Below are 17,839 nucleotides of genomic sequence, written 5' to 3'. Positions count from 1 at the left end.
ATACCCAACAGAAGACCAATCTGTTGAAATGAAATGTGTCTCTAATCATTAGGTATAAACATAACACATTTTTACTTTATTATGTAACCTTGAATCATCTTGGTCTTTTAATGAGGATTTTGGATTGTTGCTAATGCTTTACAATTTCATGGAATTATATTGTCTCGGTGTTATGCTACAGGGAGAATACGCACTAGAATTTAACTTTCCACTTATTTAAATGGATAAAATGATTTCAAGGTTTCTTTATAAAACATTTTCTTTCTTTTTTTATTTAAGGCTATGTCTTGTTTGTACAGATATTCCATTCAAATTACTATAGTGGTGAAAAAACTTTTCAGCAGATTTCACTGAGTCATTTGACAGTTCTTGTATTCTTTTCTTTCTTTAATTATAGGCTGTATTTTTTTTTCCCTTTTAGGATTAGTGATTACATGGATCTGACCCCTGTAGATATCGTAGGGAAGAGATGTTACCACTTCATTCATGCTGAAGATGTGGAAGGCATCAGACATAGTCACTTAGACTGTAAGTACTTCCATTTTTGTCAAAATAATCTGGTGCAACACTTGATTGTTCCTGAACTATTATTTGTATTCCACAACTGGGGTCTTCATCTTGCACCTCCTTTTTTTGTCATAAGGTTTCATAGAGGGTGGCTCAAATATGATTTTTTTGTATGATTTATTTTCAACTATTTTTATAGACATATAAGATTGTTCAAATATGTGGAAATAAAAAATTATATTTGTATTACCAGAGTTTCCAGCAGCTGTTCATTTAGACATGCTGTGCATTATTTTACTCCTTCGAAGAGGTATTGCTTAGATGAGAAACTCCCTCCCTAGCAGAGAAAATGAACTCCTTTCTTTGTTTTATATTTCTGAGTCATAACATGGAGGTCAAAAACTGCAGCATATTTGGGGTTTCTCCAGGTTTTTCAGAAACAAAACTGAGCTACAGCTTTACCAGTGTTTTAACCACCTCATGTATTAACATCTAAATGGCCCCCATCCCTATAGCATCTGAGTCCCTGTTATTTGCACACAGGTAGTATCTGATCAGGATAAGGATAACAGAAGTACAAAAAATGTTACAAGAGACAAACCTTACCAGAGAGCATGTGCATATGTCTCTGTATGGGGGAAGGGAGGTTCAGCTTGATTCCTTGTAATTAAACTCTTTGTATTCCTCTTATTAAAAGCCATGGGGCCTAATTCTTTTCTTGTTGAGATCTGTTGACTTCAGTGATGGTGCTTCTGATTTACCCTGGTGCGAAAAGAGACTTAGGCCTATAATCTCTAATTTATCTGTGCCTGCAGTGAAGCCAGATAATTCTTTGGAAGTTTCGGTGACTGACTGCGTTTATGATTGACTTGTGTGTTTTTCTTGATGTAAAAGACTATCTGCAAACTGCCTCTTAAATTCAGAGTCCCAGATTTTAATAACACCCCCCCCCCCGCCCCCGCACCATGTCCCGCTAGCATTTTCTAATAAAAGGGTAGCAACCCAAATGCAGCCATATTTAATGAGCTTTTACAAAACCATATGACTACAATAGAAGGCTGTATAGATCTTCAGTCTGAAAGTACTTTGCTTGATCTGCAAGGGAAGATAGGAGGACAACTGCAACTGGAAAGCAGGAGAACAGGGACAGCTTCTATGATAATATTTGGCAGCCAACAACAGTGTCAAGCTCTGTAAACCTTTCAAATAGTCCCTGAAGTTTCGAGAAGGTAAAATGCATTTGGCATAAGAAGGTCAGGCTAGATACATTTCTGTGGAAAAAAATAAAATCAACTACCCAAAATGATAAAGAAAGTAATTTTGCATCATTTACATTTTGAGCCTTTAATATCCAGGAGAATATGTCGGTTGCTCAGAAATGAAAGAACAAATTCAGAAACTTACTTGTTGCTCTTGAAACTGGAAGTCAAAAATGACAAGTTGCACTTCTACTGCACTGTCTGACTGAGGAAATAAAAGAACCTGGCAGAGGGGAAAATCCTGCTTGAAAAAAGACCTTAATCTTCTGAATGACCACATCTCTCTCAAATAGAAAATGCTTTATGAAACATTCATCTTCAGAAAACTTAGAGAGCTGTGCAGCCAGTGTGAGTGTAGTGTGGTCCAGTGTATAAGCACTGGACTAGGACTTAGGAGACCCTGGAGGCAGGAATGACTGCTAGAAAATTGCCTCACCTTACTGTGTTCCTGCTCTCACTGTAAGTCCAGTTTAGCTAATTGGATTGCAAGCTTTGTAAACACAGGGACTTTCTCCCATTATCAACATCCAGCACAGTGGGGTTCCAAACTTGACTGTGTGGCAGTAGCATAGTTATTCTTGCTAGGCTAATTTTTTTTCAATAGATGAGGCTGGTTACATCTTTTATGTACAGTTGTTCTCTTGGCTTATAGGAACAAGATGTTCAGAGAATCATTCTGGCTGGAAGGGACTCTGGGACATCATCTAGTCCCACCTCATGCTCAAAATAGGATCAACACTGATTCAAAGCAAAATGTGTAGCACATTGTCTAGTTGATCTTGAAAACCTTCAAGGTCAGACTCCACAACTTCTCTGAGTGGCCTGTTCCAATTATCCTTAATAAGGGCTTAATTATCTTCACAGTGATTTATTTTTTTCCTTCTATCCAGTTGGAATTTCATTCTTTTGATTGTGCAACTCATGGCTCCATCTTTGCAGTAACCTCCTTGGCAGGTATGCTGTTAGGTCCCCCTGAAGCCATCTCTTCAGGCTGAACAAGCCTGTTCCCACAGCCTTTCCACACGAGGCAAGTACTCCAGCCTCTGACCATCTTGACAGACCTCTGCTAAGTCCACTTACATTTATCAATAAATTTCCTGTGCTGGGAGCCTAAAATTAGATTCCAGATGCAATCTAAAGAGTGATGAATGAAGGGGAATAATGACTTCTGTGATCTACTGGCTATATACTTTTTAGTACAGCCCGTAGAGCACACTGCTGCTTCATGCTTTGCATACAGTCCACCAGGATCCCCAGGTCCTTTTCTGCAAAGCAGCAACCCAGCCAGTCAGTCCCCAGCCTGTACCATTGCAGGGAATCACTCCATCCCAGGTACAGGACTTGGCATTTGTCTTTCATGTTGTTCAAACTCATGGTCTGGATGAAAGATCTTAAAGTCTAATTTAGACTTGGGAATAGCTCAGGAAGTATACCTGCCCAGTATAAGTCCTGCAGAAGCTGAAGTGGTTCATATCTTTGCCCAGAGAGATGCTCAACTTTTCTAGCATTTGGAAAACAACTTTGTAAAAAAACCAAGAGAAAGAAATTGCAAAACCCCAAAACACTTCATAGCAACTTGTCCATCCTAGAAAATCAAGTTCAAACCAAACTAGAAAGAGAAAATCCTCCTGGTTTAGTTAAAATAAAATTAGGACTAAAATTCAGGAACTTGCAGACCCTGGCTGTAGAAGGTAAAACCCAGCAGAACTGCAGTTCCCCAAAACAGACAATGCAGGAAATTTGCCAGTACAACATAGAAAATAATTGCTTGAGATTACAATAAAAAAAAAAACACCAACCAAACAATATTATGCAATATTTTGAAGAGGAGCTGGATGCTAAAGTAATGGTTAGAAAGCCCTATGGAAAAGTAGAAGCAGGGCTTGAGAAAGCAGCAAACTGAAGAGGTTGTGTTTGATGGAGGACTGCAGAATGCAGCTAAAAATCTTGATTGATTTTTACAGAAGAGAAAATAATTTTTAAAGATTAAAACAAGAAGAATCTTAAATTGTAATGGTAGATCTAAGGGTAGAAAGAAACACAAATAAAACTGCTACTCTGCCTATTCACTGACAAGATACCAGAAAAAAATGGAAAAAGTAAGACCAGTACATCCTGCCTTCTCACCCAGGTTATTCAAAGACATCAAAGAGGAAAACAAGCAAAGAAGAAAATGTTGCACAAAATCACACACAAAAAATCAAGAGGGCTGTTGATGGCTTCAGATCATAGCAGCCCATTAGAAACTTTGAAAAACAGGCCTTGTTAACGCTATCTCAGATAAAAGAAGGCAAAAGCAGTTTCAGGAATGTGACCATAACAAGTATAATGGTGAAGAAGGTCTGCAGGACTACAGCAGTGACAACAGTCTTTTATAAGGGAACTGCTGCCCTAATGAAAGGTCAGTTACAATGAATGGAAAAGCTTTCATTGCCTTCAATGGACATGGGGATTATGCCCTAAAAAGCAATTTTATATGGACTAAAATTCTGACCTCAGTGAAGTAAATAGCAAAAATTCCATTAGGTTCAGTGGGGTCAAGATTTCTACTCAGAGATTTACGTTCACTATAGCTTGATGCTCTTGTGGATTAATAAAACAACATTTATACTCTAACTCTACATATGCCTGCATTTATTCCAGTAATACATGGTGGTGATCCCGTAAGTTATTGAAGCATCAGGTTTTTTCAAACAGAAATAAAAAGTTTAGGGATCTTGTTTCTATCTTGTTTCATTGAAGCTTTCGATGATCATGCTTCTTCACATCTCTCCCAGCCAATTGTTATAATGTGTTATAATTCTACCTTAGTAATCTGTTTCCCATTTTATAATACTTCATGGTTTCATAAGTTTGGGAAACTTCTCATTTGTTTGTTGAACAAATTGCTGGTAGAATCCTGACAGATATCACTTATCATAAATCAAGTCTCTCTCACAGAGATTATAGTTAAAATATTCTCTAGTCTAACAGCCTGTACGCCATCCAGCATCATGGCTCAGTTGTTGGCTTAGCTGACACACAGCAACTGGCTAAGCAGCAACAACTTGTGTTTGAATCCAAGCCCTCAAAAATTGCAGGTCTAGCTGTACCCTGGCTCAGATTCAATCCCTAATCCTAGCTCTGTGTAACAGAGCTCTTCATTAGGATATGCGGCACGGAAAAGTTGAAGTTCTATGTTTTACATTTCATAGGTATGCATCTAGAACTAACACCCTAGAAAGACCCCTCATGCCCCCAGTTCTACTTTACCACTTGTAAGAATGGGGAAGGTGATCAAATCCTCTCTTTTTACTTACCTCTCTGCATAGAAACATTGTGGAGCTGAACTGCATGTCAAGCATAGGGCAGTTCATACACTTTCACCAAGCCATGACCTGTGTTCTGCCCTTGTTCCAATGACAAGAAAATATCCCTGATCTTAAAGCTAGCAGGATGCATTTTATGTCAAATCAATATCAGAAATCAAGCAGATTAATAAAATGACTGTTGTATCAGGTCTTAGCACTGTCTGTAGAGCTCAGCAAGGGCAATTGATGCTGCTCTCTGGAGTACGATGCTGTGCATATGTGCTTCCCTTTGGTTGACTCTGCTATCATACAGAGGTCTATAACATCCCTTTTTGATTGAAGAAATACATTTCTTGCCAAGAATGAATGGATGTAACATGTTGTAGTAGTATACATCTTCCATTTATTTGAAAAAAATTAATGATCATCATTGAACATCAAGAACTTGATGTTACTGTTCAATGAAGGTCATTAAGAAAGCAGCAAGGAAAGATAAAAGTCAAGACCTCTGAAGGCAACCATGAATATCCTTTTGGACAAATTTAGGACAACATGCCACCATTTGAAAATTAATTTATTGCTTGTAGAAACACTGTAACAAGTATATATTGGTATATAATACATGCTTTTTCATTTTGGAATCCTAATTAAGGTCTAAATTCAGAAACCTGACACTGAGGAAAAAAGATACTCGTTGTCCTCAGCTATTGCTTAGAAAATATCATCCTGTTTCTTCAGGATTTGATTTACAGCTATAAGAAATACAATTCCTCAGGAAGAGTGAGCCAGGGCAGTTCATTTCCCATAAAGCAAAGGTCTCTGATGACTATGTTTGGTAGCACTCCCTCTGATCTACTTTATCTGGTTTCCAGTGGTTAGAATAATCCAGTCTTTCTGAAAATAAACTATTCCACGTTCACCTTTTTCATGGCTCCCCTATTTTTCAAGGGATATTACCCCCTCATTCTGCTTTTAAATCAGTTATATATTCATGATTTCTTTTATGTATGTTCAGTAGAAAAATTCTATTGCTGTACAAAATATTGCTTAGTGGTTTAGCCTACCAGCTGTAGTTGAACTAACCCTTTTAACTTATGCACATCAGTTATAATTTTTTATTCTCTTAATAACCTCAAACACATGAAAAACAAATAGAATGAGTTGATAATTTCTAACAGTAAAATATACTTCACATATTTTGCTATCATGCTGTGGAATAACTCTGCAATGTCAAGTAGCACACAATTAGTAAAACTGTAGGGGGAAAAAAAGAAGTGTTTTGATCCTGAGGAATTTTTATCCTAATCAGATCGAAATTTCAATGCTCTTGTAGTGCTTAATATCTTCAATCACCAAAAAAATCAAACTGATTCCAATGTCAGGTTTTGCATTCTGGGACTGAAATAAAATGCTAAAATATACAAATGAATCTCATGTTTGTACAAGTTTATTATCATCACTAAAAAGCAAGATTGATTCTAAATTAGGCTGATAGAATGTCTGGAGTTCAGCTAATTCTTAAACCAAGCCCGCCTGGCATCCTGATGACGGTCTAGTGTATGTTGTTTTCAAAGTATTGCAGAAGTGTTGGTCTGACCACCTGCAGAGTCTTCCTCTCTGTCCATGCTATGGGCCAGCAAAGATTTCCGTGTTGGAGACTGGCATCCTTATGTCCTTTTAACTGGATATAGTGGTGATAGAGCAAGGTGAGGGAACAGGAGATAAGGAACCAGAAGAAATGGAAGCATATAAAGAAAACATTTTTTTGATTCATACAAGGAATAAAAGGAGCATGGGCTTCGGTTTTAGCCTATGGCTAGTGTTTGTTTTTCAGTCCTAATGAATCTTAAGAGATGTGCATCTAACCAAGAGTGTGTATGTTTCATGTCTTTTAGCCATGCTCTGAAATCCTGCAGCTGTTGTTGTTGCTCCTGCAAATGCTTCTTTGGGTTATGAGAGATGCTGGTCTGTCTAGCTTAATTTCTTTGTCTGCTTTCTGACCAAAGCTGGTTATTTTAGAAGAAGGGGGAAAACACTCTGCAATATGCAGTTACGTACATCTTGCACCCTTGTTTTCTTCCTAATACACTATTAAGTCATGGTTGATTCATTCCTTGAAAGATGAGAATTTATATCACTACTTACATTTCTGTTTGTGGAGGAAGGTTTTTACTATTGTAATATTTGGTTCAGATAATATTAGATTCAGATACAATTTTAAATCCTGATAAATTTCTAATCTTCATGATATTTTGTGGGTAAGTTTTTGACATGCAAATTGTGTGCTATTGAACAAATGTTTTCTGTATGCAAAGTATATACAAGAATTTACTAGAAGCATCAGATCTTTTGGATAGTAAACAAACCAGAAAACTCTACAAAACTAAACCTTTAAGCTATTTAAACCATTAGCTGTTGAACCTAATTGCAGTTCTGCCTTCTGTAGCTTAGCAATGTACAGTTATTTTGAAAGATACCTCAGATATAGTTTGAATTAATAACCCTTTAACTTAATTTCTGATGCTATTTCATCTTCAAATTAAATCTAATGCAATACTGATTAGTACATTCCCGTTTCAGTTTGTAGGCTCTCCATTGTAAGTCTTCCATAGCTCATAGTCAGTTGAAATTTACACCTAAACTCTTCTATTTTTTACATTAAAAATGCATGTAGTAGCAGCTGTGTAAATACAGCTAATGCATTGAGGGCTATAGAGTGAAGGTTGAGCTAGGACTTCTGCTGGGAACCTCTAGTTTCCCAGTTAGTCCCTTAATAATTTTCTTTATTTTTTTTAAAGTCTCTCTGTGCTCAAAATTTCCAACCCCAAAGATGAATTTATACTTTGATATTATTCTTGTGATAGATTGCAGAAGCACATGATAACTTGCAAAGCCATGGGAGTAAAAGGTTTTACTGTGCACCTCCAGCAGCTTCACCTTCACGCTGTCCACTAAACTATTTCTGTGGTGACTTTTGCTACATAATGTAAATGTATGCCATTGTAAAAAATGAAGGGGAAGAGTACTTCAGCCACATATCTTTTTACCTTCATTGCTGAGGTTTGCTCCAAGGTTACTGAGACCAAAAGTGTTCATCACCTTGTAGTCTAAGTTGGAAATGGTGTTGCTCCATTGAAAATCCAAGGACAGATTAAGGATTTTGTTTGTAGCTTACTAGACTCTGAAATACTCCATCCTAAAATGTCACTATGAGAAGATAGGAAGAAATTGCTGCAGATCTTTCCAGAGTTTTAAAAACATATTAGTGCTGTTGGGGTTTTTTTCTCTTCTTTTTATTTTTCAAAGGTCTGGACAGTTGACCTTGTATCTCTGAGGGAGACAGTTTTCAAAGCCAGAAGGATATGGAAGTCGTATCAGTAAAATGTGTGGCATGTATCAGATATGTGATGGTGTGACAATAGGTGTTATTAGCACCCGTTAGAAAGAACCTGCATAAATCACTTGTGGCTTTGCCATCCATGAGCGATGTGACCAGTGGTGGATCAATGTTGGTTCTAATGTGTGAGAACTTACAAAGTGAGTGGGCTGGTGTCCAGGTCTTCGGCTCAGTGGGCTTTTGGGAATGCCCTGCCAAACATCTGAAGCCTTTACACCCAATGTCCACAGATTGCTAGGTATTAGTTCTGAGATCATAAGATGCTTCCTTGTTCAGTTCTTTTGTTTTTTGTTTTACAAGGGATTTTTTTTTTTCTTAGTGCTAATCTATCTTATTAAAGCTTATGGAGAAAGATGGAAAGTTTTGTTTTGTTTCCTTTTCTTTTTGTTTTACAAGTAATCTGGTATAAAGGAACCATGTGCTTTAAAAATGTCTAATGTAGTTTACTGCCACATGTGAGACAGTGATCAGTCTTTGTGGTGGTTAGAAGGGTGTTTGAACATTGAGTTGTGCCATGCCATTGTGACACTGTGCTGTGGATCCCTTTCCTCTAGAGGGAAAGTCAGTCCAAATACCCCACTCAGTCTAAGTACCCAAATAGAGACTCTTATCCCAGAAATGAAAACATGTTTAAAGGGATCTTGTTCCTTGAAACAGACCATCTTTAACCCATGAAATTCAAAAAGAAAATTAATTTTGCTGCAAATCTGCTTCTGTGAAACTTCTGTCTCTCTTCGTATTTGTAGGAGATATAGTTGTGTATAGTCTGCCGATACATTTGGCATGGAAAGGGTTATGTTCTAAAGTCATTAATCTTACATAAGTTCTCATATGATGGACATTAATATTAGTGGAGAGATGGAGGACAGATTTAAGTTTCTTGAGCAAGCAGGGCCAAATTTCTCCTCTGATGTTGTGTTTTAGTAGCTGAGGGCAAAATTTGGATCTGGGATTTCATTTTTCCCTCCAGTTTGAACAGAGAGAGTTCATTAATGATAATGGAAGTTCTGTCTGAAGTTGGTGTTCAAAGCAGGCTTGGGTTTCTAAATGACCATTTCAATATTAGCAGAAGGAAATCACTTTATGGCAGGATTGAAGTTTTAAAAGTCATGGGGAGACAGATGATGAGGGAAAAGAAAAGTTAAGAAAGAGAGAAAACCTAGAGAATCCTAGGTAGACAAATTCAGTTTATCATTAAACAAATTTACTTAGTTTATTTACATCATTTTTATCTATAGAAACAACAGAAAATTTTTTTCATGTGCATGCTGTAAGCTTCCATAGAAGAGTGCAACTAGTGATACATTGAATTATATATTATAATTCTGTCATTACATTTGATCAATATCTACACCATGTTTTAAAATAAATATCCCATTATATATTCTTGTAAGTGGTTATTGTTAAGCATAATTATAAAATTGTAATTTTAAATGATGGACCATGGGCAAATGGTATGTTATAACCACCATGAAAGGGAGAGGGGAAGATAAGTGTCTCTCTTGTTCAAGTAGGAGATGATGACTTGTGCTTAGGGCTGGGAAATACTTTTTTTTCTGGTTTTGCTGGGTTTTAATAAATTTGTACTGCTGCTGTGAACTGATGTTATGCCAACTGATAACATAGGGTTGATTTAAACAAAACATCTTCCTGGTCCTTATCTGAGATAATTTGGAATCAAATGAAGGCAGAATCTCTAGCAGAGGCTAGGAATTTTCAGAGGGCTGGAGTATCACTGTCCTGAGATTAGGATAAGTTACAAAATCCATGACTGTTTTCCCAAACTATTTAGAGTTACTTTTCTTCCCCAGCTGGACATGTGGCACGCAAGACTTTTCTCACTATATTTGGCAAATGATGACCTTGAGTTACAAATTTGAATCCTAATATGAATCCACATTTTTTAACAGTTTGACTCAGACCACTTTTAACATTTGCTTTCCTGCAAAGCGAGGCAGGGAAAATATTGCTTAGTTTTTAAAGATTCTTAAGCTTTTCAGTTTTTCTAAACAGTTGATTAAGGCTTTTTTTTTTTTTTCCCTGCAAGGTTGTTGATACTTATTTGTGCCTAATTTGTCAGGTATTTATGTATGTAACATCCCTACACTGGAAGATTAAACAGTATTCTATATTGCAGAAGTAAGCAATGAATCAATTGCCACACTTAGCATTTTTAGAGTGACTGCATATGCTTAAAAGAATTATCCCAGGTGAATGAAGAAGTTAGGTGGGAGTTTGGATACCAGTGAGGTACAGTTTTCTTTCATTAATCTGACCTGCTACTTCCTGCTTAACTTTGGAAAAGATGAATTTATGTTTAGAAGCCAGCAATTATTACTGTCAAGTATTCATATCATGATAGCAGCCAAGTCTCAGTCAGTGTTATTGACACAATACACTACATTCTACCCAAACCTAAAAAAAGATGTTCTCTGTCCAGGGCTTTCTTCTGTCATATGGTGTGAGTAAAAGGCAGCTTTCTAAAGCCTCACAGAACCAAGATTTTTCTAAACAGTTACCATCTTTCTAGTTTTCATAAGAGAACTCTGTTGAGATGCAGTAAGTCACAGAGGGCTGGTAAGCAACAGTCTGCGATGAGGAGAGGCAGAGCAATGTGACCCGTGGGGACTTTTGTGATGGGAAGGTGGCATTCTTCCCCAAGCAATCTGCAGCGGAGGTCACACCTTTGGCCTGGTGGGTAGAGAAGGCATTTGCACACTGTCCTGGCTTACATCCCCAACCCGTGTAGCAGATCCAAAATTGAAGTGTTTGTGGAGAATTATATAGATGGCAGACGTTTGCTCACCAAATGTCTACAAGACTATCATTTAGCTCGTAATTCTGTTTAAGTAACAAACATCATTTAACATTGCTAAATATTGCTCAGTACTTTTTCTTTTTTTTTTTTTTTTCCATTGCTAAAATCCAATTTGTGGATGCCTACTATTTAAAACATCTAACTCACTAATTGCAAAATCTATAGAAAAGTCCTTACAACATCAAAGGCTCACTTGATCCTCGGAGCTGTTATAAATGAAAAACTGTCTCTGTTACAAGCAAATAAGGCACTTAATGCACTCTTTCTGGCTGTGATGCTATTTTTCCTGTGGGTTTTGAAAATGACCTTCCTGTAAGCATCAAGGACTGTAACTTTTCAGATAAAGAAACTTGTTCTTGTTTTAAGTCTATGCCAGGTTCATTCCCCTATAGCCCACAGTTTTCAAAAGCAGAAGAAAAAGTAATCCAGAATTAAAAAAATAAAAAACCCTCTGTTTCCAGAGCGAAGTTACCCTGTCAGCTTGCCTTGGGCCTTAGGTGGAGAAGTGGAGATTAAAGAGTCAGTATTCCTTTTCATGTTTCATCTGCCAGTTTTGTGAATGTAGAAAGAGTACTTGTGGCTGCAGCTAAGTATCTGACTCTGGTATTAAGTATGGCATTTTCATCCTCATGCAGTAAATTAAAAATATTCTTATAAGTTTATCACAAGGGGAATTCAGTATCAATACCACCCAGTCATTGATAAAGGTATTCCAAGGAGAAGGGTGAATAGCACAGCAGATGTAACCTCAATATTTTCACCAATTATAAAGAGCCTCTTTGTGAAGCTGTGTGAATATGTAAGATGATCTCATCATTTCCTATTTACTCAATACTTACCTGAATACGCAATATAGTGTAGCTTTTAAATGCATACGCACATGAGTAAAATGTCCTTTTGTAAGAGACTTCACTAAAAGACTGCTTTTGATACACAATTTCTTCATCTCCTCTTCAAACTGAATTAAGCTACTTCCTTCTTTTAAAACACAACTCACTATTTAGAAGCTTTGGCTTTGATTTCTCAGAACAGCCTTACAGGAAGAAACTATGTTCTTTTTCTTTTTGTAGCCATATTTCTGAAGACAAACTTGTACTGATTTATTTTGATTTCTAACAGAAATAGGTTCCTGCAAAGAACACTGACTGTTTCTTCTTCTCTCCCCCCACCCCCCCTTCACTCCACTGCTACAAGAATATTGCTGTGCGCAAAGCTACCAAGGAAAACTGAAATCCCTCTGTCAGGAACTGTGTACATAGCAATATATTCATACTTATGAAAAATTGAGAAATAAGTGAGATTTTTTTTTATTTTTTTTTTTTAGTTCTTAGCATGACATACTGTGCATTTCTTGCATGCTAACCACTGAATTCAAATTGAGTAACTAGGTAATGTTTCACCAAGTTTTAGTCAAGTTTAGCATCCACCATTTTAGGGAATAAATCTGCTCATGACCTGATGTAAAGGTCACCAGTTTTAAAACATTAACCCTCAGTTATTCCCTTTGATAAAAGGATTTATATATATGTGTGTATATATAATTATATTTATCATCCTATTCCTGGTATTAAAGATTTGTTCCATTCTCCTGTTCACTGTTAAACTCATTGTAAAGATTGTTTCTGACGGCTATTAAGCTGAAATCCAGTGTCAGAAAGATTTCTCTCTATTTCCACACAATACGGCTTAGCAGCAAGGCCTTTTTTCCCTCTTTTTTTTAAACATGTAACTCCCATTAACATTTTGGAGATTTATGCATTGCTTAGCAGAAGAAACTAAGCCTGTAAGAGAAGTCACCTCCCCTGCTATTCTTACAAATGGACTGATACACCCAATCCTGCATAATCCCATTTAACTTCAGTCACACGAGCCATCTCACCGATGGGGTCACAAGTCTCACCTTCCCCACATACTGCCAGACTGGGTACTCCATGTATAATGCAAATAAAAATTTAAAGCTCTTTGCATTTCTCAGTGTACAAAAATACAGAGCTGAACCCTGATTTTCAGTACGGGATTTGCCTTAAGTACAGTCTGAATAAGTGCAGGATGTGGTCCACATGGCTTTACTTTTTCAGACATTTATGCTAAACTGAAATGTGTGGTCTGTTGCTAGTAACAAAACATAACTTCATAAGCAGAGCTTAGGGTGGACTAATTCTTTACTTTCATTTCTTCTCAAAGTCAGTGACTTTATTAATGGACTCCCTGTATCTACAAACTGAAGATCCTCAAAATTAATCTGGGCTTTACTCAGTAACACTAGGCTATTAATAAACCAGATAGATTTCCCTTCCTGATGTGTTCTTCTAGTTGCTTGTTTTCTCAAAATTCTCATCTAATTCTAAGTTTCAGCTTGGCAATGCCAACAGTTAAAAAATACCATAAATTAGAAAACATTTCAATTTTTTTTCATTCTTTCTCTTTCATCTCATTGAGAAATTTCTTCCTAAGCTGTAGTATGAGCTTTCAGAACTGGCTTGGGGATGTCTAGTGCAATCTCAAAGGATGTAAGAACCAGATTTAGCAGCACAGCACAGCTGGCCTGCCGAAGAATCTCTTTACAGAGAGAATTTTTATATTGAATTGTGAGACTTCTTTCTGAGTGTGGTCCACAAATCTCCCATATGAAACATGCTTTAGACAGATGCAGGAAGGAAAATCCTCTGTATGTGGTAATATATCTGAACTGGCCAAATACAGAGTGGGAATTTGCAGGTAGATGAACTTCATGGAAAGCTCATTTTCAAGACAGTATTTCAGATATTCTTTGGATGTATAGTAATTTGGAAGCCTGAACTCTGACTGTACGTGGTTTGTATGCAACTCTGATGCACTGAATTCTCTTTCTTGAAGAAGCCAGCATCTTTTCCTTCAGAAATAACTTACAAGGTTTTTAGTTCCTACTTTTTTTCCATAGTTCTGAAATGAATGCTCTGTTCAGCTCATGACATAAACTTTTCCAGTGGTGCAACAACCCATATAAAAGGTACTGAAGGAGGAAGGTCTTGTCTAGGATGAAACGGACTGAAAGAGCTGGAGGTTCTGGGTCCTCATAGCTATCACTATGCAGAATTGCAGCGTGCTCTTCAGTCACTGGCCAGTGACTCATGTGGTACTTGGAATTTCAAACGTGCATATGGGCAGTTGTGAGGATTCATCCTTTGGTATTTGTATAGCATGGGAAACTCCTCAGATAAAAAATGTTATAAAGACAATGGTATAATTAGTAGATACAAATGCAGATAGATTTTACTGGTTTCTGCACACACCTCTTTTTCCAGAAAGAGGATAATATCACTCCAGACTTCCAGGCATATCAGTTTTACTGTCAGCTGTAAGCAGATTATTTTGAATGTCCTATTTTACTGAAATGGAAAAGTCTACCGTAATCAAAACTTACAGCAGTACTTTTCTTCCCTTGTTCTTCATAACTGATAAAGTTGGGCTAATTTATGTGAGATTGTTTTCTAAAGTGGCATACAACGTTGGTTTGACAGAAATGCTGGGTAGTCAGTTGTTCATATTTTATCTTTATTTTGCTGTCTAATGAGGTTTTGCAGCCAATGAATTGTCACAGCAGAATATTTAGAGCTTGGAATACAAAAGTAAAAATGTACGGAAGGTTACGGATCTCTGCTAGAAACAAACCTAGTTAACTAGATGTTGCTGAAAAACAACAGGACCCAGATCACAAATATTTGTTCCCATTACAGCTGAGCCTAACTTTCACTTTACATACACCTTGCATTGTAGTTTTTTACATGCATTTTTTTATTCAGTAGTTGAAAAAAATGGAGTGTGTGTTGGGGGATCCCTCCAAGGTAAGAAAGCATCTGTGTTTGTATGGCAGCCTTTGTAAATATCTTTTCCTGTAGATACCTGTCGTACATGGATTTAGATATAGATACATTCATATGTATAATTGGGGATATAGACATTTGGTTAACTTGAAAGCTCCAAAGTGTCGTTTGTCACATTTATGGTAGGAACTTTAACTGCCTTAAATACTTATTCTTTTCCAAAGTGACTTTTTTCTTTTCCCTCTACCAAAAAAAAAAAAAAAATCAAAATGTACTTCATGAAACTATTGTATATGAAGCACTTATTAGCCGTAATTAAATGGACAATATGAATTTACTACGTCTTTAGGACTCTGGCTTGTTCTGGTTTAGAGCAAGATGATTAATGCAAATACATATTACTTGAGATAACCATTTAGCAGCTAATTTAGCCAAATTTATTACAGCAGTTAGAGGTTTTTCATTTTAGCAGACGGAGACAAGGACATGACAAAAGCAGGTGGTGTATATGAATGCACACTGCCCTCTAGTGCACAAAGCTTCATGGGATTAGTGACAAATGCAGAGGAGAGCAAGTGCTCCGGTAACAATAGTACCCAGATTTTGTATAGTTTAGGTTTTCTTTAAAGCCATGCTGCTCCCTTCCACTGAAAGATTTGCATTTCATCCCCTTCTCCTGACACTGACGCATCAGATACAAACCAAATCCGTTTCAACTTGGCAATATTTTGGCTGAAGTATTACTTTAAACATCTGTATATTTAAGCCTTCTCGCTGTGAGCATTTAATAACACCGTTTCACGTTACTGATTGCTTTTACTTGTTTCTCTGTCTCCTAGCATATTTCAAACATCGGAGAGAGCTGTCACTCTTTGGCTCTAACCAAGCCACTCTGTGCCTCCCTTAGGCCCCTTTCTCAGTCTGTTGGTGGATTTACTTTGCTCTGGCAGAAAGTAAATTCTCCCAAGACTTTCCCCCCACTGACCAGTGGAGATTTGGTTCATCTGAGAACTGTAAATTCTGTTTGACAAGATCAAAGAAACAGATGTATAAGTTCAGTGGTTGGTATCGCCTGCAATAAGGAGAAATGATCAAAGCAGCAGGGGTAGAGTATCTTCCCAAACCTTTCAAATATCCAGAATCTCAAAGAGGTCTACCTAGGAGCTATGAATAAATCACATATAAATTTGCCTCTTTTTTTCCTCTTCTTTTTTTACAGTTTGACATTGAATGCATTGAAAATGTCCACACAGCAATAAGTATTCTGTGAACCAAAGAGATTTGTAGTTCTTTTTACTTTTCTTCTTCCACTAGAGTTTCCAAAAACAGATTAAAATTATACTTTAAAAACTTGTAAAACATGCAGCTAGTTATACTGAACTTCAGATCCTGTTTGTCATCTCACTGGCATGCTGTATTAAACCTAAAGGAAGCCAAGTATCTTCTACTTATACTTGTGGCGTGTTGTACAATGAAGATCATTGTACCGCAGTTCTAACATGCACTCTATCTTGCTTCTGCTTTGTTTGTGTTTTTTCGCCAGTGCTGAATAAGGGTCAATGTGTAACAAAGTATTACCGCTGGATGCAGAAGAACGGAGGTTATATCTGGATACAGTCTAGTGCAACCATAGCAGTCAATGCCAAGAATGCAAGTGAGAAGAATATCATCTGGGTCAATTACCTTCTTAGGTAGGTCTTCCAGTCACTTCTGTCACTTGAACTTCTGTCTCTGTTGCTTTTCTCTGTTGGTAAGAGTTTTAGGGAAAAAACAATTGCCTACTGGAGAAGGTTAAAGAGAAGAACTTTTCCTATGGCCCACCTCAAGAACAGTGCCATTCGGTTATATTTTTTGCAACGTCTGTCATGTCTCAGTGCACTGGAATATTCTGAATTATTATGCTGCCTTAACCTTCAAATAAACCCTCCACCATTTTATTGCATGCCTTCACTGCCCCGAAATCTACTCAACCTGAGTTCAAAGGTAAAAATGATCCACACCAACTTTCAGTAGCTGTGTTATAAAATCTGGTGTGAAGTGTTGGGCACTGGCTTATTTGGTTATTGAAAATGCATGGAAGCAAACTTCTGGAATGCTACCAAAAGGTCTCTCTGAAAAGTGTTTGCCAGTTCACTCCAGAGAGGAATTTTCGTAGGAGAAAAGCTTTGAACTAATATATTGCTGCTGTAACCATCAGACAGTATTCACACTGAAAAATGCAAAATAGAATTTTAAAATAATGTAGCAATTAAAACTATTTTAGACTATTAGAAATAGTTTAAATAGAAATAGTAGTAATCTTGAATGAGAAGCTCTTCCCTGAGAAATGCTGTTTTACCAAAGCCAAGTATTTTTAGAGGACTGGTTTCTGAGCTCGAGGGAAGACCAACAGTCACTGAAAGACAGCGAATTATAAACCTGACCTTTCTCATCTGAAAATACCTTTCAACACATTCTGTTTTGTGAAAATGTTCAATAAGATTGGGGGATTTTCTGTTTCATTCCAGAGCAGAACAAACAAACAAATAAAATTTGAAACCTTGAGATTGTCATGAAATGCAATTGTCATTTTCTGGCCTGTTCTCCTTTTAAGTTGCTTGTCATGGTTTGTTACATTCCCTTTGATGCCATGAGAGTTCAAAGTGATGTCTAGGGGTTAGATTGTGACTTATTATGCCAAGTCCAGCAAGCCCTGAAGAGGCTGTGCCTGCCTAAACTTGCATGTTGAAATACTTTTGATTCCCCTTTTGGGGAAGAGGAGGAAG

General features: G+C 37.1%; 2 protein-coding genes across 6 annotated transcripts in view; one reads left to right on the top strand and one right to left on the bottom strand.

Annotated features, from left to right (window-relative positions):
- EGLN3 (egl-9 family hypoxia inducible factor 3) overlaps window positions 1-17,839 on the bottom strand; it is a 207,736-nt gene that overhangs the window by 124,623 nt on the left and 65,274 nt on the right. The window lies entirely within an intron of this gene.
- The window catches only part of NPAS3 (neuronal PAS domain protein 3), a 628,549-nt gene that overhangs the window by 601,434 nt on the left and 9,276 nt on the right, over window positions 1-17,839 (top strand). For all 5 annotated transcript variants that reach the window (XM_075753987.1, XM_075753989.1, XM_075753986.1 and 2 more), the window contains 2 exons: window positions 422-528; window positions 16,618-16,765. In XM_075753987.1, the coding sequence (XP_075610102.1) occupies window positions 422-528; window positions 16,618-16,765 (255 nt within the window). The remainder of the gene's footprint in view (window positions 1-421; window positions 529-16,617; window positions 16,766-17,839) is intronic.

The sequence above is a fragment of the Balearica regulorum genome, chromosome 5 (assembly GCF_011004875.1).
Source record: "Balearica regulorum gibbericeps isolate bBalReg1 chromosome 5, bBalReg1.pri, whole genome shotgun sequence".
NCBI classification, from domain to species: Eukaryota; Metazoa; Chordata; class Aves; order Gruiformes; family Gruidae; genus Balearica; species Balearica regulorum.
The sequence above is the reverse complement of the archived record's forward strand: the minus strand, read 5'-3'. Positions and strand labels throughout refer to the sequence as shown.